The sequence below is a fragment of the Pelophylax lessonae genome, assembly GCF_965119305.1.
Source record: "Pelophylax lessonae genome assembly, chromosome: 1".
NCBI classification, from domain to species: domain Eukaryota; kingdom Metazoa; phylum Chordata; class Amphibia; order Anura; family Ranidae; genus Pelophylax; species Pelophylax lessonae.
In genome coordinates this window covers 34,034,138-34,057,328 of record NC_138768.1, presented here as the reverse complement: position 1 = coordinate 34,057,328, position 23,191 = coordinate 34,034,138, and the positions used below count along the sequence as shown (strand labels likewise).

Sequence of the window (23,191 nt, the reverse complement as noted above, 5' to 3'; positions counted from 1 at the left end):
CTCTCTCTCATCCCCCCTCTCTCTCTCTCTCTCTCTCTCTCTCATCCCCCTTCTCTCTCTCTCTCATCCCCCTTCTCTCTCTCTCTCATCCCCCTTCTCTCTCTCTCTCATCCCCCCTCTCTCTCTCTCATCCCCCCTCTCTCTCTCATCCACCCTTTCTCTTATCCCCCTCTCTCTTTCATCCCCCCCACTGCCTCATCCCTTCTCTCTCTCTCATCCCCCCTTTCTCTCTCTCATCCGCCCTTTCTCTTATCCCCCTCTCTCTTTCATCCCCCCCACTGCCTCATCCCTTCTCTCTCTCTCATCCCCCCTTTCTCTCTCTCATCCGCCCTTTCTCTCTCTCTCATCCGCCCTTTCTCTCTCTCTCATCCGCCCTCTCTTATCCCCCTCTCTCTTTCATCCCCCCACTGCCTCATCCCTTCTCTCTCTCTCATCCGCCCTTTCTCTCTCTCTCATCCGCCCTTTCTCTCTCTCTCATCCGCCCTTTCTCTCTCTCTCTCAACCCCCCCTCTCTCCAAGCCCTCCCTCATCCCCCTCTCTCTCTCACCCACCCCCTCTCTCTCACTCCCTCTCGTGAGCTCTCAGGGGTTCATGCTGGGACTTGTAGTCCTTCAATTTTGGAGGGGGGGGCTGCACAAAGCCAAAATACACCATTGATTGTAAGTTATGGGTAGAGAACTTTCATCATGGGCCAAACTTAAAAAAAAAAAAAAAAAACAAATCAGCCAACCTAAAAAAAAAAAAAAAAAAAAAAAAAAAAAAAGATGGTTCAGGCATACTGGCCAAGTCACCAAACCAAACCTCTGCTGAATGAGCCAATCTAACGTCTCTGAGTTTTAATAAGACAGAAAATGATGGCGTCTGGTGTACAAGAAGCCATGGAACTTAGTGGAGGAACTCATGGAGCAGTATTTAAAAGTGGTGGACTCCAACACTGCTTTGAACAGTTAGCTTCTGCTTGAGGTATTCCACCCACAAAAGGGTTGGGTGGAGAATTTCATCATGGACTGAACAAAAAAAAAAAAAAAAAACCACCTCAGCCAACCTGAAAAGTGACAGTTCAGGCATACTGGCCAAGTCACCTAACTGAACCTACGATGAAGGAGCCAATCTAACGTCTCTGAGTTTTAAGAAGACAAAAAATAATTTTAAAGAAATCTATTAAAAAAAAAAAAAAAAAGTCACATGCCAACAATAAATAGTCTTACCTTTTGAGCATTGCGTGATGATGGCAAAAGATGGTTCCAGAAAGGAGCCCCCTTGGAGTCAGTGCTTCTGCAAGATCCACGAAGGGCCTGGCAGGTCTCAGCTCCCTTCCATCTCTTCCCAGGTCCTTCGTCGTCAGAACAAGAGTCCCCAGTCTCGGTGGATGGAAGTAGTTTTCTCTTCACTGCAACGTTGCTGCTTCCAGAGGTGCCCAGGCGGGCGGCCCCAGGAGGAGTCCTCTCCAAGGAATTCAGGTCTTCGCCATCAGCAGTGGGCAGCTTCCCATCTTCTACATAGACTTTAGAAGCCTCCTTAGATGCTTCTTTAGCAACAAAGTTGCCATTGGCACAGCCATGACTGCCACCAGGGCTGTCTTCTTCTAACTTTTCCACCAACGTCTCTGTATGTGCAATGTTGTGCAAATCAAGATCAAGTATGTGCTGGTTGCTGGTAGATGCCTCTGAAATCCTTGGGTCAGATGAGAGACTAGTCCCATTGGATTCAGAGGCGATTGACAGTCCTTCAGAGTTCCCCAGCTGTCTCTCTTTCAGACTGCTTCTGTGCAAAGTGGTGCAGGGCGGAGGAGAGAGGGATTCAGTCCTTCTACAACCGACCTTATGAAGGGGTGGAGAGGTCACTCTCCTAGTAGGAGAATCCTTGGAAGGGAAGCCCTCCGCTCTGTGTTCAATGACTCGCAGTCCGCTATGGGAGAAATGCTGAGCGGAACTGCACATTGGTATCTCTTCTGAAAGCAATCCATCCTCAAACATGTCCTGATCATCTTCATCATCAACAAGTGAGCTACTCGGATAGTCCCCATCTGACTGACCATGTCCAGGTGGGCAGTCACTCCTTGACTGGCCCCACATGGTTCTCCTTGGGCTCCTCGCAGGCTCCGGAAGCTGGTCCGGAGGACCTCTCTTCAAGGCTTGACGGCAAATGGCTTTAGGCCCCGGGATATCAGATGTTATAGATACATGATAGACTTTCTGGAGTTTGTTCTCCGTTTCGGGGTAACCAACAACAACCCTACAGTCCTGAGCAACGTTCAGAACTCCAACCTGGCCTGCAAATGGCGCGTCAACATGGGCAGGCTGCCTGTTCTCACCACCTGCCTCCTCCTTCGGTGGTGTGTCCATCTGGATGTGCCTCATGGATCTAACACAGAGGAGCCTCCAAATACTGGGATTGGCAGGAGAAATGGACAAGCTCCAGGGTAGCTGGGAACCTATGGATAGGGCCAGTGGACAGCCTCTATGGAGTGGCTTACACAAACCCAACAAACTCCAGAGTGATCTGCATCTGAGGAGAGAAAACAGCAAAAAGTCAATAAGTCTACCGAATGGAATAAGACAAGTCATTAACAAAATATGGGGAAGCCATTGTGGATGTCGTCCTGAAAATGCTAGCTGCTTGGCTTTAGTTATTCTGAAACTTAGGGGGGGGGGGGGGAATAAAAAATCAGAACTGAACTCTGGATCTCTTTACTTCTTCCAAGTTAAAGTTTTGGTATTCGTTCCAAGCAACCAGAATTTTCAGAAGGGGAATCATCAGTGGCCCTCGACACACTTTTGTGTGATTTCCCCTTAGTCCCAGGTTCACACTACCGCGACTTGTCAACCTGACAAGTCGTGGTCCATTCTGTGCTACAGGAACCGTTCTAATAGGAGCGACTCAAGTCGCTTTGACTTAGAAAATAGTTCCTGTACTACTTCAGGGCGACATCGGAGCGACTTGCATTGACTTCCATTATGTGAAGTCCATGCAAGTAGCGCCGAAGTCGCGGTGCACGCGACTTCACAGGTCGCCCCCGAAGTTGGATCGCCATAGTGTGAACCGACACTTATTCCTGTCTTGGTGACAACAAAGAAAGGGGAAAATTCCCCTACCTTGGGGACAGAGACAGCACTGAAACCTGATAGAGTCTAAAACTATTGGGCCAGTAAATATCATGCATATTGCCCATGATATTTACTGTCACCTAAAAGCAATCACCCCAATGCAATTATTCTGTGCCCCTCTAGAACAAATTCATACCATCCACCAGGACTGCTGTTAGAAATCATGAGACCCCATCCAGCCTACCTGATTTAGCACCCTCCTAGGTAGGTGCTAGAGAGTAAGTTTAGTTTTTGGCTCTGTCTGCCTATCAGAGGAGCAGCAGGGAAATCTGTATTGCTTTCTGTCTAGCAGAGAGCAGGATCTGTGAGTGAGGTCAGCTCAGTGTGTGATTCATTGAGTCTAGATAGTGTTTTCACACTGGTCCAATAGGGAGGCATGTTGGACAGTGGAAGGAAACCTGACCAATGGATACATAGGCTTTGATACAGTCCTGGTGATTGGTAGAGACTGGCTGTCTCGGTGCATTCTGGGATACTGTATAAAAGCCAGGAGCACATGTGCTGCGGGGTCTTTGGCTGGAGAGTAGAGTTCCGGAGGGAGAGTGGCGGCTGCCTCCTCCTCTGTAGCAGTGGCACGTGGTCACAGGCGGACGGCCTCGGGACCAGAGGAACGGAGCTGAACCCAGAGGTCCAGGAAAGCTGAGTGGGGAGACACTGGAGAAAAACAGAATCGTGAGTACTGGGGATTGTGTCAAGGGGCCTGGCCTGAGGGGGGGGGGGCATCCCAAAAGTAGGATAGTCAGTGGATGGGTGTCAGTCAAGAAAGGGGAAACTAAGGAGAGAGTGTCCCGAAGATAAATGTGGAAGTCTTCCACCAAGAGACTTAACCACTTTAAGACCAGAAGGATTTGCCCCCTTCCTGACCAGGCCATATTTTGCGATTCGGCACTGCGTTATTTTAACAGACAATTGCACGGTCGTGCGACGCTGTACCTAAATAAAATTGATGTAATTTTTTTTCCCACAAACCAAGCTTTCTTTTGGTGGTATTTGATCACCTGTGTGATTTTTATTTTTTGCGCTTTAAACAAAAAAAAGAGCGACAATTTTGGGGAAAAAAAAAAACAATGTTTTTCACATTCTGCTATATAAAATATATATTTTTTTTCCCCCCAAAATCGCAATAAGTGTATTTTGATTGGTTTGCGCAAAAGTTATTGCGTCTACTAACTACAGGAAAGATTGTCATTTTTATTGTTTTTTATTTTTTTACTAGTAATGGCGGCAATCTGCGATTTTTTGCGGTACTGCGACATTGCGGCAGACAGATCGGACCCCTAACTGACATTTTTGACACTTTTGGGGGTACCAGTGACATTACTACAGTAATCAGTGCTATAAATATGCACTTTTACTGTAATAATGACACTGGCAGCGAAGGGGTTAACCCTGTGGGGGGCGTGGCTTCTGAAATGACCATAGAGACATGTGATCCTATATAGAAGGATCACATGGGCTCTATGATCATTCCAGGGAGAAGAACGGTCAGAGGTGAACGATCGTGGGTGTCAGGCGGCAATCGGAGCAGCCTGCCCACTGCATCGGCTTCCCCGCTGACGAGCGGGGGTGGAAGCTCACCGCTGGCGGCGCACGCTCGCCCCCTTGCCTCCTGCTCGCAACTGACGTATAGCTACGTTGGTTTGCCCAGGAGCGGCGGGCGGTTGTAAAGTGGTTAAATCCAAATCTACCTAAGTGGCAAGGTGGATCAGCAGCCTGGCTGCATCATCAGATAGGAGTCCTCGCAACTTGTGAATAGTTAATCTGGAGTATCCCACTCTTCCCTTCTCCCATCCCCATTTAAAATAAAACACCAGAACAGTGTCTGCAATAGGACAGTTCAGCCCGCCCTCCTGCTCAGCAGGAGCCCTGGTCCCCCTTTTGAAGTGATGGGGCCCAGGCCCAGTACAGGAGGATTGGCTGTAGGCCTGGTCCCCCTTTTGAAGTGATGGGGCCCAGGCCCAGTACAGGAGGATTGGCTGTAGCCCTGGTCCCCCTTTTGAAGTGATGAGGCCCAGTACAGGAGGGTTGGCTGTAGCCCTGGTCCCCCTTTTGAAGTGATGAGGCCCAGTACAGGAGGGTTGGCTGTAGCCCTGGTCCCCCTTTTGAAGGGATGGGGCCCAGGCTCAGTACAGGAGGGTTGGCTGTAGCTCTGGTCCCCCTTTTGAAGGGATGGGGCCAAGGCCCAGTACAGGAGGGTTGGCTGTAGCCCTGGTCCCCCTTTTGAAGGGATGGGGCCAAGGCCCAGTACAGGAGGATTGGCTGTAGCCCTGGTCCCCCTTTTGAAGTGATGGGGCACAGGCCCAGTACAGGAGGGTTGGCTGTAGCCCTGGTCCCCCTTTTGAAGTGATGGGGCCCAGGCCCAGTACAGGAGTATTGGCTGTAGCCCTGGTCCCCCTTTTGAAGTGATGGGGCACAGGCCCAGTACAGGAGGATTGGCTGTAGCCCTGGTCCCCCTTTTGAAGTGATGGGGCCCAGGCCCAGTACAGGAGGGTTGGCTGTAGCCCTGGTCCCCCTTTTGAAGTGCTGGGGCCCAGTACAGGAGGGTTGGCTGTAGCTCTGGTCCCCTTTTGAAGGGATGGGGCCCAGGCCCAGTACAGGAGGGTTGGCTGTAGCTCTGGTCCCCCTTTTGAACTGATGGGGCCAAGGCCCAGTACAGGAGGGTTGGCTGTAGCCCTGGTCCCCCTTTTAAAGTGATGGGGCCCAGGCCCAGTACAGGAGGGTTGGCTGTACTGCCTTATATCAGCGGCCCTGCCATCTACTACACTTATTTTTTGCATGCCACTGTATTAGTGGAACCCTACACAGGTCCTAGGAACTCTTCACCCCATGGCTGACAATGGCAAAAATGACACACTCTTCTTCAAGCCCATGGGGGCTACCATCCTTTTTACCTGTTAAAATGCTCTCCATCTCCCCCCCCCCCCCCAGAGACTTACCCCTTTACGTATGTGCGCTGCCTGTGGCAGTATGATGCCCCGTCTTTGGCACCTAGGACGCTCCTTCCCTGGCACATCTAGCTGGTGAGTCCGCTCATACTGGCACCTACAACTGCGAACCAAACGCAGGCTCAGAGCTTCACTCCACACCATACCGGAGAGGAACCCTCCAATCAGAAGCAGCGCTGCTGTGGTCCAAGATGACTGCAAAAAGAATGGAAAGACAAAAAAGAAATGGCGCAATGAGACACATATTATGCACTTGCTTAAGGTTAAAGAACGCGACACACTTGGTAAATCTAAGCAAATGCAGTGATCTGTATTAGAAGAGTCCTTTAACACCTATCTGCTAATATCTGGGGGATGCTGCAAATCCTCTGTACCCAAATTCCCAACTCTGCCCAACTTGAATCTTAGTGATCTTTGTGTATTTCTTCCAGATCTGGGCACTCATCCAGTGTTGAACTTTCCCAGTGTGTAGGAGCTTCCTTTATTAAAGACCGGTCACTGCTGCTATCTCTCCTTGTGCAGGGTGACAGGTCTGGTCTCCACCCCCTCCTGTAGTTTTCTGCAGGCAGCCTGCAGTGGGTGGAGCCTGCTGGACCCCTCCCACAGCTCTGCACAGGCTATGTACAGCACAGCGATGATGTGACTGCTATTTTTAAATGCCAAGATCTGGGTTTGCAGCAAGCACAGTGAGTGCATTTATATTCTTTGGAGCTATTGACATATATTAAATGAAAGTCCAGCTTTATAAAAAGGACCCCCTGTCAAAAATTACACCAGTATATCATCATGGGCAGTTTGGGAAGTCACATGAGGCATAGAAAGACTGACAGCCACAAGCATGACACCCAGAGGCAGAGGCATGATGGGACTTGCAACAGCTGGAGGGCCACAGCTTGCATATCCCTGGTGTACACTATATTACCATAGACCTAATTCTGGTGTAGGCCCACATACAGTATATTACCAAAAGTATTGGGACGCCTGCCTTTACACGCACATGAACGTTAATGGCATCCCAGTCTCAGTCCGTAGGGTTCAATATTGAGTTGGCCCACCCTTTGCAGCTATAACAGCTTCAACTCTTCTGGGAAGGCTGTCCACAAGGTTTAGGAGTGTCTATGGGAATGTTTGACCATTCTTCCAGAAGTGCATTGGTGAAGTCAGGCACTGATGTTGGAGAGAAGGCCTGGCTCGCAGTCTGCACTCTAATTCACCCCAAAGGTGTTCTATCACATTTTTCATTAAATCAGGGGTGTCCAAACTATGGCCCTCCAGCTGTTCAGGAGCTAAAATTCCCACCATGCCTAGTTATGTCTGTGAATGGCAATGTTACAATGCCTCATGGGACGTGTAGTTCCGCAACAGCTGGAGGGCCTTCGTTTGGACACTCTTGCATTAAATAGATTAGACCCTAAGAAAATACTGTACTTTGAAAGGCTCTTTGCAATGGACCCAGTTGTATAGAAACAGTACATGATTAATGTCAATTAACCAATAATAAAAAGGATCAGGATTGTCAAATCAAAATTCTATGTCTACTAAAATAAGAAAAAATGTTTAAAATGTTTAAAGCGGTGGTGTCCAACCTGCGGCTGAAGGGCCAAACCTGCTATAAATACAGCCCAACACAATTGAAAATCTTGCTTAAAATTTTTTTTATTTTTTTCATTCTTTGCAAAACAAATGTGTGTATACTTAGCGAACACTAATTTGCACATGCACGATTTAAAGTGGTAGCGCCGGTTCCAACATTTTTGCAACTTTTTCTATTTTTACTACCTCAGGTAGGTTGGAGGCAGCTTACACCACCATTTAAGCCTGATTCAGTACACATGAAAACTCCATAGCGCTGGTATACAGTCCCTTTTTCTTTATCAATACACAGTTAATGACACCCGCAGATCAGTTCGCATATCGCAGTGCGAACTGTCAGTTCTTACATGAATCAGATTGCATTGGTGTGATCCACCATGCGATCCAATTCTGCTGTGGACCCAAAAAAGGGTCCTGTGCGTGTTCTGTCTGAATCTTAAGCAAATTCAGCCATACAATCTGTATGGCTGAATTTGCATTGCACAGACATCGCATGTGACTTTCAGAGCAGTGCGTGCCGAATCGCATGCGATGTCTGACATCGCTATAGTGTGATCCGGGACTAAGGCGTGATTGTGAAGAGTGGAAGATCTTTTTGTTTGGGAAGATAAAACGTATAAAAGTCAGATTTTTCGTCAGCTGCATGCGTAGCATATGTTATGTCAACCGAATTAACGTAGCATCCACTCACAGTTAGGGAGTTCACTGTCAGCTTGAGAGGTGTTCGCTGGACCGCTTCCGCGTTCCACCGGCTCAAACCACCGTTCCCGGAAGTGACGTATTGACGTACACAAACCACGCCCTACGCGTTTCGTCATACGACGTCATCTGATCACGCTCCATACGTCACTTCCGGGAACGGTGGTTTGAGCCGGTGGAACGCGGAAGCGGTCCAGCGAACACCTCTCAAGCTGACAGTGAACTCCCTAACTGTGAGTGGATGCTACGTTAATTCGGTTGACATAACATATGCTATGCAATGGAGGCTTATCCTTTATTTTAGTGACCGAGAAGTGTCAAGGCATCGGCCGAAAGAGTGTGGTAAGCAGCGGTGTTTTGGTGGGTCATCTACCGACGCCATACTTTCCTTGTTTATTTGGTTCTTTAATCACTACACGTGGTTTTTGGCATTATCAGCACTCGGCACTTTATATGTATAACATATGATGTTTACAGTATGGTACACTAAGCACAGCCCATAAATAGCACGTAGCACTTTATATTATATTATTTTATATTTTATTTTATATTATATCTTATTGCGTGCACTTTTAGCACTATATGCACTTTTCTAATTTGCACATGCACGATTTAAAGTGGTAGCGCCGGTTCCAACATTTTTGCAACTTTTTCTAACTGTGTATTGATACCCCCAGCAATTAGCATATGGCAGTGTGAACTGTCTGATTAGAATGCAATGCGGGAACCCGCAGAGGATTCACAGGGTTCCCGCATCGCATATATGTGAACCGGCACTTATTCACGTCATCAGTTTTTGGCAGCACCGATATTTGTGAGCAACTATTTTTAAGGATGAAGCACACAAACGGCAAAATTAGAACCAAAATATCTGATGAGCACCTTGAAAATCAATTTTAGAATTGCTACTACAGCCATCAGACCAGATATTGATACATTTAGTTATCAAAAACCAAATGTCAAATATCGCACTTACTTTTATAATAAAACAATGGGAAAAAAAAAAAAAGATGTTTGAATATTCAGATTAGTACATTATTTATATCCGTGATCAATAACTTGTGATCTGCCTGACTTTTTCTGCTTATCAGCTCTCCTTATTCTTCATGTAATTTATGTGCGGTCCAAGACAATTCCTCTTCTTCCAATGTAGGCCCGGGAAGGTCAAATGTTGGACACCCCCTGGGTTGAACGTTCTTTCGGATGGACCCAGTTGTATAGAAAAAAAAATAAAATAAAACAGCAAGCACAAAACCTCTTTAGTTTTTTATGTTGTTATAAAAGCTGTATAATTTATTTTACTCCATCTAAAAAGGTTAAATTAAACCCAATTATATTGTATGCAATCCTCCACTTCAATACAAAACATAACATTAGCACTATTATTACCGCATGTATTGAAGTGGGGTCCCATGTACTAGAATTTGATTTATTCAACCTTTTTTAGATGGCAGTATAATAAATTATATAGCTATTTTTTTTTCTTTACGATATAAAGGTTTTGTACCTGGTGTTTTTTTTATTTTTTTTATTTCACAAAAAAGTTGCATTGCACAGACATGCTTGGTGTTTTTTCTATTCAATTGCGTCCATCACAAAGAATCTTTAAACAAACCTTTTATAGTAGACCTATAATTTGGTTTGACAATTCTGATCCTTTTTTTTTGTAATGAAAAGGAAAAAAAAAAGTCATTATGCAGAGTATATGTGGAGTAAATGTCAGGGTTGCTTTATGATTCAGGAGGGTGTGGATCACATGACAAATGACAATTAAATTGCTATATTGTGATTGGCTGGCCTCCAAGGCAGGAAAGGGATGTTTAGAATTCTAAATGGGTAACAAGTCCTATATAGTATATTATATACATAATATTATTCTATGCAATTATGTCATAATTATATATACCGTATATATATATATATATATATATATATTAGTACAGACCAAAAGTTTGGACACACCTGTGTGTGTGTGTGTGTGTATATATATATATATATATATATTAGTGTGTGTGTGTATGTATATGTGTGTGTGTATATATATATATATATATATATATATATACACACAGGTGTGTCCAAACTTTTGGTCTGTACTATATATATATATATACGGTATATATAATTATGACATAATTGCATAGAATAATATTATGTATATAATATACTATATAGGACTGGTTACCCATTTAGAATTATAAACATCCCTTTCCTGCCTTGGAGGCCAGCCAATCACAATATAGCAATTTAATTGTCATTTGTCATGTGATCCACACCCTATATCCACATATATATATATATATATATATATATATATATATATATATATATATATATATATATATATATATATATATATATATATATATATATATATATATATATATATATATATATATATATATATACACACACACACACACACACCTCAGAAAATTTGAAGGACCACTTTTTAATCAGAATATAGCATCAAGACAGCTAAACTCCTGGGATATTGACCTGGTCAGTTAAGTAGCAGAAGAGGTTGTTAAATCAGTTTCAGCTGCTTTGGAGTTAATGAAATTACCAGGTGCACTAGATGGGCAACAATGAGACAACCTCCAAAAACAGAAATGGTTTTACAGGTTGAAGCCACTGACATTTTTTTTGCCCTACTCATCTTTTCTGACTGTTTTTCACTCGTTTTGCATTTGGTTAGGGTCAGTGTCACTACTGGTAGCATGGGACGATACCTGGACCCTATAGACCAGGGATCCTCAAACTGCAGCCCTCCAGCTGTTGTGGAACTACGCATCTCATGAGGCATTGTAAAACTCCGACATTCACAGACATGACTAGGCATGATGGGAGTTGTAGTCCCTGAACAACTGGAAGGCCACTGTTTGAAGACCCCTTGCTAGAGGTTGCACAGGCAGTCCAACTAATACATACATATATGTGCGTTAGGAATGAAAGGATGCCACATCATTTGATATCTGGAGATAATAGCCGAAGAAGCGGCCAGCCCTTTCCTTGGTCCGTCCGTAAACACAAAAAGCGAGTCTCACTTCCAAAAAAGGACTCAGTTGCTGCCAGAGACACCCGAATCACACGAACCACATCCAAGGTACGCAAAGCAAATTCCCTGGGATGAGCCGGCTTGGGACACAAGGAAGGCAACACAATGACATCATTCCAATGAAAGTCAGAGACTTTGGGCAGGAATGATGGACAGGGACGAAGAACCACTTTATCCCTTGGGTCCACTAAATAGTGACTGCAACAGGAGAATGCCGCCAATTCCGATACCCTGTGGGCGGAGGTAACAGCCATCAAGAATGTCACCTTCTGGGATAACGTAGGCAAGGGAATCTCCCAAATATTCTCAAATGGAGGTTTCTGGAGAACCGAAAGTACTAAATGGTGGGAAAAGAGACCGTACATGTGGAGCCCCCTGAATGAAGGTACAAACGAATAAGTGCGTGGCTAGGGGTCGCTATAAGAAGATTGCCAGAGCAGACATCTGGCCCTTGATGGTACTCAAGGCCAACTTCTGATCATTGCCCTGTTGAAGAAAGGTTAAGATCTGAGCCACAGAAAAGGATCGAAGATGAGCGCCAATCCACTCACACCAAGAAATGAAGGCTTTTCACACACGATGGGATATCTTGCTGGAAGACGACTTTCTTACCTTCACCATAGTAGGGATCACGGATCCAGAAAGACCTCTATCCCTCAGTACTTGGCTTTCACTAGCAAAGCCATTAAAACCAGCGACTGTAAAGCAGGATGGTAGATCAGCCCTTGGGAAAACTGGACCCCCACCAGACTCCAGGTCCAGACTGGGGGGAAAGGGAGTGGGGGAAGCCCAGCTCACTGAGGGAATTTAAGGATGGGAGGAGGGAACCCTACCTACTTACCCTTCCATGGTGCGGGTAACGCTCCAGACAGAATCCTTGACACCGAAGTAGGGGAGCTGTTGGCCAAGAGACCACTGCGACTCAGACCCAAGCCCGGTCATATGCGACCCTGCGAGACGTTTAACTCGCAGGCCAGCCTCTGTTCGTGAAGCTATGTCATGGCCGACCTAGCGTGCAGCTGCGGTCGGCATGCGCTCGCTGGGCTGGGGGGGAATCACTGGATCTAGATTATCCAGCCCAGCAGTTAATTATAGATCTCCCGAGAGAAAAAAAAAAAAAGATGTAAGGAAAGAAAAACAAATTGCTAGGGCCAGAGACCCCAGCCGGGAGCCTAGACCCTTACTCCTCACTAGACAGATTAAAAGTGAATATCTAGAGCAGAGAGGGGGTTATATACCAGCTGAGGACGGCCCATGGGCGTAGCCAGGTGTTTTTTGTTTCTGCCTAGTCCTACTCCTGGAGGAGGCAATATAACCCAGCAGTTATGATTTATGGTGCGCTGTGTCCGTCGAACTAAAGAGAAATGTAATTTCTTCATCAGTTTAGGCCAATATGTATTCTGCTACGTGTTTCTGGTAAAAAAAAAAAAAAATACCAAATTAGCGTATATTGATTGGTTTGTGCAAAAGTTATCACATCTACAAATTATGGGATAGAGTTATGACTTTTTATTTTTTTTTTTACCATTATTGGCGGCCATCAGCGATTTTTTTGCGGGACTGCGACGAACAAATTTGACACTTTTGGGGTCCAGTTTGACCAATACAGTGATCAATGAAAAAAAGAAACAAAAAAGTGCAATACAAACTAGTGATCGACCAAGATTGTTTTTTTATTGCCGATACCGATATTTTGGTTTTCGCATATCGGTATCAGCTGATATTTTTGCACATTAAAAAAAGTTATTTATTTTTTTGACAGGTACTCGTGTGGAGGGATCTGGGGGTCTAAAAGACCTCAAACCCCTCCTCTGCATTTAAAAGCATTCAAAACGCCAAGTTTGGCTGTTTTGAATGCGGTCATTTTTTTTAATTTGGTGCCGAGTACCCGGAAGTGAAGTAATGACATCACTTCCGGGTTTTTACACGGAGACCCAATCAGAGCCGAATGAGGCATTGATCGGGTCTTCTCTTTGAAGGCCATGCAGGATGGTTGCCCGGTGCCCGAGCTGCAGAAGGTGGCGAGAGAGGGGAGGAACCTCCGTTCCCGCTCCTTGTAAATGACAGCTAAGCGGCTTCTCAGCCGCATCGGTTGTCATTACAAGACAGCTGACCATCGGCTATGGATGCCGGTACCATGGTGATGCCTCTAGCTGCAGGCATTTTCTCCGGTACAAGCACTTTCCCCAAATATTGGCAATATCGGTCACCTCAGGGGCCGATTCCGTTATATCGGGGAAAGCGCATATCGGCCTTTGCCGATAATCAATCGATCCCTAATACAAACTATGGAATCGATTTATGGAATTTTTATTTATTTTTTTTACTAGTAATGGCGGCGATCAGTGATTTTTAGCAGGACTGCGACATTGCGGCGGACAGATTGGACACCTAACACTTTTGGGGGGACCAGTAACATTACTACAGTAATCAGTGCTAAAAATATGCACTGTTACTGTAAAAATGACACTGGCAGGGAAGAGGTTATCAGGGGGCGATCAAAGGGTCAAGTGTGCTCCTAGAGAGTGCCTTCTTACTGTGGGGGGGGAGTGGATGCACTAGAGGAAAACATCTGCTTAGCAGAAACACAAGATCTCCATTTTCCTCTGTGACAGAACGGCGGTGTTCCTTGTTTACATAGGCAGACTGCCTCTCCTCGGAACGATCGGCGGGTCCATCCCGGCCGCTGATTGCCTTGTGTCCAATCACAGCGGGAGCGGGGCTCCAGTAGTGTGCGTGCCCCAGATCTCATACACAAAATGGTATACATGTACGTGATTTTGCTCAGCCGGGCTGCCCTGCCGCAGTATATATGTGGAAGGCAGTCAGGAAGTGGTTAAGGTGACACATGCCGACTAAGCGTCTAAAATTGTTGGCGCTGTGGTCAGAAAAGACACAAAATTATTTACAGCTAAACATGCAATAAAATACATTGATGGCAGCTGCTTTACCTGTCAGAGGACTTGTATTTCTGCCTGTCCGGTTCTGAGATTTACACAGCTCTGCCACACAGCACAGCCCTTTCTGGCAGGACGGGAAACAGGCTGCGGTTCACTAACACTTACAGGTCTTGTCCCTCCCCCAGGCTGTGATAGGACAGTGAAAGGAGAAGCAGCAGAACAGGGATGAGCTCACCTCTTGGTCACTCTGTTCTCTCCCCCTAGCAGCATGTCTCCCTGTTAACACATGAGCACAACCGATTGGCTCCTTGTGCTGCTTCTCTCCGTCAGCCTGAGCTCTGCGGCACAGGGCCTGCAAGAGGTGGAGATCAGGTCATACACAGGTGTATATCCTGCCTGCATTTTAAAAAACACCATAGATTACAAGACAAAGCAAGTGACAGGATGACAGGAGAGCTCCTGAATGACTCACCCATCTGAACTGAAGAGAGATAGAGATAGATACTGTATATATAGAGATATATATTATATATATATATATATATATATATATATATATATATATATATATATATATACTGGCAGCCCTGAGCTGGCTTCAGTCGTTCCTGCCAGGAAAGGAAATGGTAGAGATATATATATATATATATACACACACACACATAGTATTCACTTTTGTTTCCAGCGGTTTAGACATTAATGGCTGTGTGTTGAGTTATTTTGAGGGGACAGCAAATTTACACTGTTATACAAGCTGTACACTCACTACTTTACATTGTAACAAAGTGTCATTTCTTCAGTGTTGTCACATGAAAAGATAGAATAAAATATTTACAAAAATGTGAGGGGTGTACTCACTTTTGTGAGATACTAATATATATATATATATATATATATATATATATATATATATATATATATATATATATATATATACATACACACACAGTGGGTACGGAAAGTATTCAGACCCCCTTAAATTTTTCGCTCTTTGTTATATTGCAGCCATTTGCTAAAATCATTTAAGTTCATTCTTCTTCCTCATGAATGTACACATAGCACCCCATACTGACAGAAAAACACAGAATTGTTGACATTGTTGCAGATTTATTAAAAAAGAAAAACTGAAATATCACATGGTCCTAAGTATTCAGACCCTTTGCTCAGTATTTAGTAGAAGCCCCCTTTTGATCTAATACAGCCAGGAGTCTTTTTGGGAAAGATGCAACAAGTCTTTCACACCTGGATTTGGGGATCCTCTGCCATTCCTCCTTGCAGATCCTCTCCAGTTCTGTCAGGTTGGATGGTAAACGTTGGTGGACAGCCATTTTTAGGTCTCTCCAGAGATGCTGAATTGGGTTTAAGTCAGGGCTCTGGCTGGGCCATTCAAGAACAGTCACGGAGTTGTTGTGAAGCCACTCCTTCGTTATTTTAGCTGTGTGCTTAGGGTCATTGTCTTGTTGGAAGGTAAACCTTCGGCCCAGTCTGAGGTCCAGAGCACTCTGGAGGTTTTTGTCCAGGATATCCCTGTACTTGGCCGCATTCATCTTTCCCTCGATTGCAACCAGTCGTCCTGTCCCTGCAGCTGAAAAACACCCCCACAGCATGATGCTTCACCACCATGCTTCACTGTTGGGACTGTATTGGACAGGTGATGAGCAGTGCCTGGTTTTCTCCACACATACCGCTTAGAATTAAGGCCAAAAAGTTGTATTTTGGTCTCATCAGACCAGAGAATCTTATTTCTCACCATCTTGGAGTCCTTCAGGTGTTTTTTAGCAAACTCCATGCGGGCTTTCATGTGTCTTACACTGAGGAGAGGCTTCCGTCGGGCCACTCTGCCATAAACCCCCGACTGGTGGAGGGCTGCAGTGATGGTTGACTTTCTACAACTTTCTCCCATCTCCTGACTGCATCTCTGGAGCTCAGCCACAGTGATCTTTGGGTTCTTCTTTACCTCTCTCACCAAGGCTCTTCTCCCCCGATAGCTCAGTTTGGCCGGACGGCCAGCTCTAGGAAGGGTTCTGGTCGTCCCAAACGTCTTCCATTTGAGGATTATGGAGGCCACTGTGCTCTTAGGAACCTTAAGTGCAGCAGAAATCTTTTTGTAACCTTGGCCAGATCTGTGCCTTGCCACAATTCTGTCTCTGAGCTCTTCAGGCAGTTCCTTTGACCTCATGATTCTCATTTGCTCTGAGATGCATTGTGATCTGGAAGGTCTTATATAGACAGGTGTGTGGCTTTCCTAATCAAGTCCAATCAGTATAATCAAACACAGCTGGACTCAAATGAAGGTGTAGAACCATCTCAAGGATGATTAGAAGAAATGGAAAGCACCTGAGTTAAATATATGAGTGTCACAGCAAAGGGTCTGAATACTTAGGACCATGTGATATTTCAGTTTTTCTTTTTTAATAAATCTGCAACAATGTCAACAATTCTGTGTTTTTCTGTCAGTATGGGGTGCTATGTGTACATTCATGAGGAAGAAGAATGAACTTAAATGATTTTAGCAAATGGCTGCAATATAACGAAGAGTGAAAAATTTAAGGGGGTCTGAATACTTTCCGTACCCACTGTATATATATATATATTACACACACACACATACATTTTTAGCAGAGACCCTAGAGAATAAAATGGTGATCATTGCAATTTTTTTTTATGTCACATGGTATTTGCGCAGCAATTGGGAGGAAAAAAAAAAAAACACCACAATATATACCCCAATTTCTTTTGGAAAATGTGAAAGACGATGTAACGCAGAGTGAATAAATACCCAACATGTCACGCTTTAAAATTGCGCACGCTCGTGGAACGGCGACAAACTACGGTTCTTAAAAATCTTCTTTGGCGATGCTTTAAAAAATGTTTACAGGATACTTGCTTAGAGTTACAGAGGAGGTCTAGCGTTTGAGTTGTTGCTCTCGCTCTAACGTTGGCGACGATATCTCTCATGTGTGATGCGAACATCGTTTACTTGTGTATGCGCTCACTTCTCCGCACAAGCATGGAAGGATGGGGGCGCTTTGAATTTAATTTTCTTTATTTATTTATTCTACCTTTTGTAAACATCCCTTGTAATAGAAATAATGATGACATGTCCTCTTTATTGAAAGATCGGGGATCAAAAAGACCCCCAATCTCACCTTTACCTAAAAGCAAGAGATAAAATAAAATTGATCTTTTCCTATAAAATAAATAAATAAAAAGGGTTTACTTCCAGCCTGGACCAGAAGTGACATCATAACACTGCCCTGGTCCTCCAAGACCATAGAGGCGATCAGAGATGATCAACTCTTTGATTTCTTATGGGTCCAGCCGGTGGCAACGTCGGTTCGTTTCTCGGGCTCGCAGGTATAAAAGTTGAGCCTGAGAAACACTGTTCAGTGATAGGAGGGGATGCCCCCCTGCCCCCCCCCCTCCATGTTAAGTGGAGATTCCTGGACTGGAAAAACTGAAATCCAATTAATGAAAGGGACGGGGCAACGAACAGTCAGGTTGCGGAGGAAAGGGCTAGATGATGCTGGATACCCTCCAGCCAGGAAATGAGGCGGGGCTCTGTCTGACTTGCTGCAGCTTCTAATAGGGGAAGCTCACAGTGTGCAGTGAAATAAGAGAAAGCAAATTCATGGAGTGCCTGTGATTGTAACAGGAGCCATCATTAAAACCCTAAATAGGGTTTTGGCTGCTGGGCCGTCAGCAGTGGATTATCCGGTGGTCACCGGAGAGGAGCTGGGGGGGGAGAGAGGAGCTGGGGGGGGAGAGAGGAGCTGGGGGGGGAGAGAGGAGCTGGGGGGGGGGGGAGAGAGGAGCTGGGGGGGGGAGAGAGGAGCTGGGGGGGAGAGAGGAGCTGGGGGGGGGGAGAGAGGAGCTGGGGGGGAGAGGAGCTCCTTTATTCAGAAACCTTATCTGAGCCCAGCACTGAGGAAGGGGGGACCCTGCAGTGTGGCTGATAGAGCCGCCAGCCAGCACACTGGGGATTCCTAGCAGCACACAGTACAAATAGCATCACATAGAGAAGAAGGCGGCCACACGCCCAGCCATCCCATCAATCCCATCCCAACCATCCCACCCCATCAATCCCATTCAGCCATTCCACCCCAACTATCCTATCAATCCCATCCAGCCATCCCACCCCATCAATCCCATTCAGCCATTCCACCCCAACTATCCTATCAATCCCATCCAGCCATCCCACCCCATCAATCCCATTCAGCCATTCCACCCCAACTATCCTATCAATCCCATCCAGCCATCCCACCCCACCCCAGCAATCCCATCAAGCCATCCCACCCCACCAATCCCATTCAGCCATCCCACCCCAACTATCCTATCAATCCCATCCAGCCATCCAACCCCATCAATCCCATCCAGCCATCCCACCACACCCCATCAATCCCATCCAGCCATCCCACCCCATCAATCCCATTCAGCCATTCCACCCCAACTATCCTATCAATCCCATCCAGCCATCCCACCCCACCCCAGCAATCCCATCAAGCCATCCCACCCCACCCCAGCAATCTCATCAATCCCATTCAGCCATCCCACCCCAACTATCCTATCAATCCCATCCAGCCATCCAACCCCATCAATCCCATCCAGCCATCCCACCCCATCAATCCCATTCAGCCATTCCACCCCAACTATCCTATCAATCCCATCCAGCCATCCCACCCCACCCCAGCAATCCCATCAAGCCATCCCACCCCAGCAATCCCATCCAGCCATCCCACCCCACCCCAGCAATCTCATCAATCCCATTCAGCCATCCCACCCCAACTATCCTATCAATCCCATCCAGCCATCCCACCCCACCCCAGCAATCCCATCAAGCCATCCCACCCCAGCAATCCCATCCAGCCATCCCACCCCACCCCAGCAATCTCATCAATCCCATTCAGCCATCCCACCCCAACTATCCTATCAATCCCATCCAGCCATCCCACCCCACCCCAGCAATCCCATCAAGCCATCCCACCCCAGCAATCTCATCAATCCCATCCAGCCATCCCACCCCAACCATCCCATCAATCCCATCCAGCCATCCCATCCCACCCCAGCAATCCCATCCAGCCATCCCACCCTAGCAATCCCTCCCCACCCCAGCAATCCCACCCAGCCATCCCATCAATCCCATCTAGCCATCCCATCCATCCATGCAATTATTCTGGTTACTTGACAAGTCCCTCATCTGCAGCAATGACAAGCAAAGTCATATGGGCCTGACCAACGTCACCCCAAAAAATTACATCGCTATCACCCTGAAACCACACACAATATATTCACTTCTATATCATGTGCATGTAATAATACGTGATAGAGATATTATGTTATATATATATATATATATACACACAAAGCAGTCCATCATCAGTCTTTTATATGCTGAACCCTTCATAAAAATCAAAGCAGACAATAAAAGTGTCACTTATAGGTGTATAAAGTCTTCCTGGCTGTAAGTTGGACTTTTATGGAGCATCCCTTATGTCATAGAATGGTACTCGGCCCTCAGTGAGGTCATCACCTGGATCCAGGGAGGCGTGACATCACACATTACAAGGGTTTGCCATTCATTATGGGGGGGGGGGGGATTCTCTAAATTTACTGAAGATGACGGTCCAGTGATGGATTTATGTTGTACAGAAAGCCACAAAAAAAAATGTAATATTTTGCAGCCTAACAGTTCCTATATGTAGCGGCTGCATTTGTTTTATTTTTGCTTTATTTTGACCTGGTGATCCTGCCTGTATCACACCTTTCCTGCCCAAAGGGGGGGGGGGGGCGCAACGCTCACTCACTGATCTATGGAGGAGCAGTGTTGTCACCCTAGGAGAGGAAGTGTGCAGTGTTGTCACCCTAGGAGAGGAAGTGTGCAGTGTTGTCACCCTAGGAGAGGAAGTGTGCAGTGTTGTCACCCTAGGAGAGGAAGTGTGCAGTGTTGTCACCCTAGGAGAGGAAGTGTGCAGTGTTGTCACCCTAGGAGAGGAAGTGTGCAGTGTTGTCACCCTAGGAGAGGAAGTGTGCAGTGTTGTCACCCTAGGAGAGGAAGTGTGCAGTGTTGTCACCCTAGGAGAGGAAGTGTGCAGTGTTGTCACCCTAGGAGAGGAAGTGTGCAGTGTTGTCACCCTAGGAGAGGAAGTGTGCAGTGTTGTCACCCTAGGAGAGGAAGTGTGCAGTGTTGTCACCCTAGGAGAGGAAGTGTGCAGTGTTGTCACCCTAGGAGAGGAAGTGTGTTAGGAGGACTATTGAACTCCCTTTACCTCTTCTCCATAACATAGGAGGGAGGTGAACGGTCACTCACTGTACTCTATGCAGGAGCGGTGTTGTCACCCTAGGACAGGACGTGTGTTAGGAGGACTATTAAACCCCCTTTCCCTCTTCTCCATATCAGAGGAAGGAGGTGTTTTGTCACTCTGTTTAATGTATCTCTGAAGGAGCAATGTTGTGACCCTTGGACAGGAAGGGTTTTAGGACTATAGAACACCTCCCTTCTATGTTAAAGAGAAAGAAGGGGAGGGGGCAGGGGGTTGTATTGCTAACACTTCCTATACTAGAGTGACAACACTCACTGTATTGTACCCATGGAACAACAACAGGAAGTAGATGATGATCCTGGATGATGCCTGAAGAAAGATGGTGCTGTACTGCTGGGGAGTAAAAGCAGTCTGCTTTAAAGGGACCCAGCCATCATTTACATTTCTGTGAGTTACTGCAACACATGATACAAGCGTATGTGTGTCGTGGTGAAATTTTTGAAAGGCGACACCCCAATCACACCTACGGTGACAACAGAGGGGGATTTCCCTACACTTTGGAGAGATCTCCTCTCACTTCCTGTTGTGTGTACAGAACAGGAAGTGTGCTCTTCTTTGACATTAAAATTGTAAATCATGCTTGGAGTTCCTGCCCTGGTCACTGTAGAGAGAGGAGGAAGAGGAGAGATGGAGTGACTGGCTGAAATCTGCAGTATTGGCTCTGAGCACCAACATATTTCATGCCCTGGGGGAGGGTCAGGGAAGGGTTGCACATTAATGGAGCGTGCAAAAAAGAAAACATGTGCCACACTTGTGGTGCCATTTACGGTTAATGCTTTTGTGCGTGATAAATGCGTTAAAGCGGTTTCTCACGGCATCTGAGCACCACAAATCGAAAAAACGCTATTTAACCACTTCATGACCGCCCGACGCAGTTTTACATCGCTACTTTGACGTTAAATACCGGGGTTTGGCAGCAGATAGCTGCCATCCCCAGGATTTTTTTTAAAATGGCGGGCGGTCCACTTCAACATAAAAGTGGTCCCAGTGGCGGATTCGCCGCCGGATCATTTTTATGGCCAAAGGATGAGGTGTCGTCCTCCCGGTCATTTTCCCCGCTTACCGGAGCCGTCGGTAGTGGGGAAAACAATCCGGTCCGATGGAGTCCTAGGCAGGAAGTCGAGTGAGGGCAAGCTGGCCCCCACTCCACTCTATGGCCTTGGAGGACCGGAGTGACTTCCTGCCTAGGACTCCATCGGACCAGAAAGTTTTCCCCACTACCGACGGCTCCGGTAAGCGGGGAAAACAACCGGGAGGAGGGGCACCTCTCCCGCCCCCTCCTCCCGTCGCTTCCTGGTTGTTTTTTTCCACTTACCGGAACCGTCGGTAGCAGGGAAAATGATCCGGTCCTCTCCCCCCCTAGGGAGGAAGTCGAGTGAAAGCAAGCTGACCCCCACTCAACTCTATGGCCTTGGAGGACCAGAGCGACATCATACGTCGTTTCCTCCCAATGGCCTTAAAAGGCCCATTTTTTTTCATGATGGGGGAAAAAAAAAAAAGAAAAGACTCCCCCCCCCCCCCCCCCCTTTCGCTTTTCAGTGTAGATATGAGATGTGAGGTCTTTTTGGCCCCAGATCTCACAATAAAGAGGACCTGTCCTGCTTGTTTCTGTTACAAGGGATGTTTACATTCCTTGTAATAGGGATAAAAGTGATCAAAAACATTTTTTTTTTTTTGAAAAAAAATGGAAAGTGCAAAAATAAAAACTAAAAAGTAAAATAAATAAGAAGAAAAAAAAAATTTAAAGAGCTCCCTCCGGGCTGACATGCAGAAGCAAACGCATGCGCGAATCGCGCCCACATATGTAAACGGTGATACCACACGTGATGTATCGCCGCGATCATTAGAGCCAGAGCAATCATTTGAGCCCTAGACCTCCTCTGTAACTCCAAACTGGTAACCTGTAGACATTTTTAAAGCGTCACCTTTGGAGATATTCAAGTACCAATGTTTTGTCGCCATTCCACGAGCGTGCGCAATTTTGAAGCATCACATGTTGGGTATCTATTTACTCCGCGTAAAATTTATCTTTCATATTATAGAAAAAAAATAATTGGGCTAACTTTACTGTTTTCTTATTTTTCAATTAAAAAAAACAAAAAGTGTATGGTTTCTAAAAAAAATTGCGTTTGTCACACTGTATTTGCGCAGCGATCTTACAAAGTATTGCAACAATCTCCGTTTTATTCTCTAGGGTCTCTGATATAAAAAAAAAAAAATATATATATATAATAATAATAAATAATAATGTTATAATATAATATTATAATAAAATATATATATATAATATATATATATTTTTTTTCTAGAAAATTACTTAGAACCCCCACACATTATTGAGATTATATATATATAGGGGTTCTAAGTAATTTTCTAGCAAAAATAGTGATTTTAACTTGTAAACAACAAGTGCCAGAAAAAGGCCCGGTCCTTAAGTCCCAGTTCACACATATGCGATGCGGGAACCCTGCAAATCCACTGCGGGTTCCCGCATCACATTCAAATCACAGGCAGTTCACACTGCCATATGCGACTCTCTGGGGGTGTCAATACAAAGTTAACGACACCC

The 23,191-nt window shown here is 45.7% G+C and overlaps 1 protein-coding gene across 1 annotated transcript in view; it reads right to left on the bottom strand.

Annotated features, from left to right (window-relative positions):
* ATOSB (atos homolog B) overlaps positions 1 to 23,191 on the bottom strand; it is a 72,741-nt gene that overhangs the window by 42,229 nt on the left and 7,321 nt on the right. The window contains exons 2-3 of the mRNA XM_082256366.1: positions 6,044 to 6,247; positions 1,209 to 2,508 (exon numbers count right to left, since the gene is read on the bottom strand). Coding sequence (XP_082112492.1) covers positions 1,209 to 2,508; positions 6,044 to 6,120 — 1,377 coding nt within the window. The 5' untranslated portion in view covers positions 6,121 to 6,247. The remainder of the gene's footprint in view (positions 1 to 1,208; positions 2,509 to 6,043; positions 6,248 to 23,191) is intronic.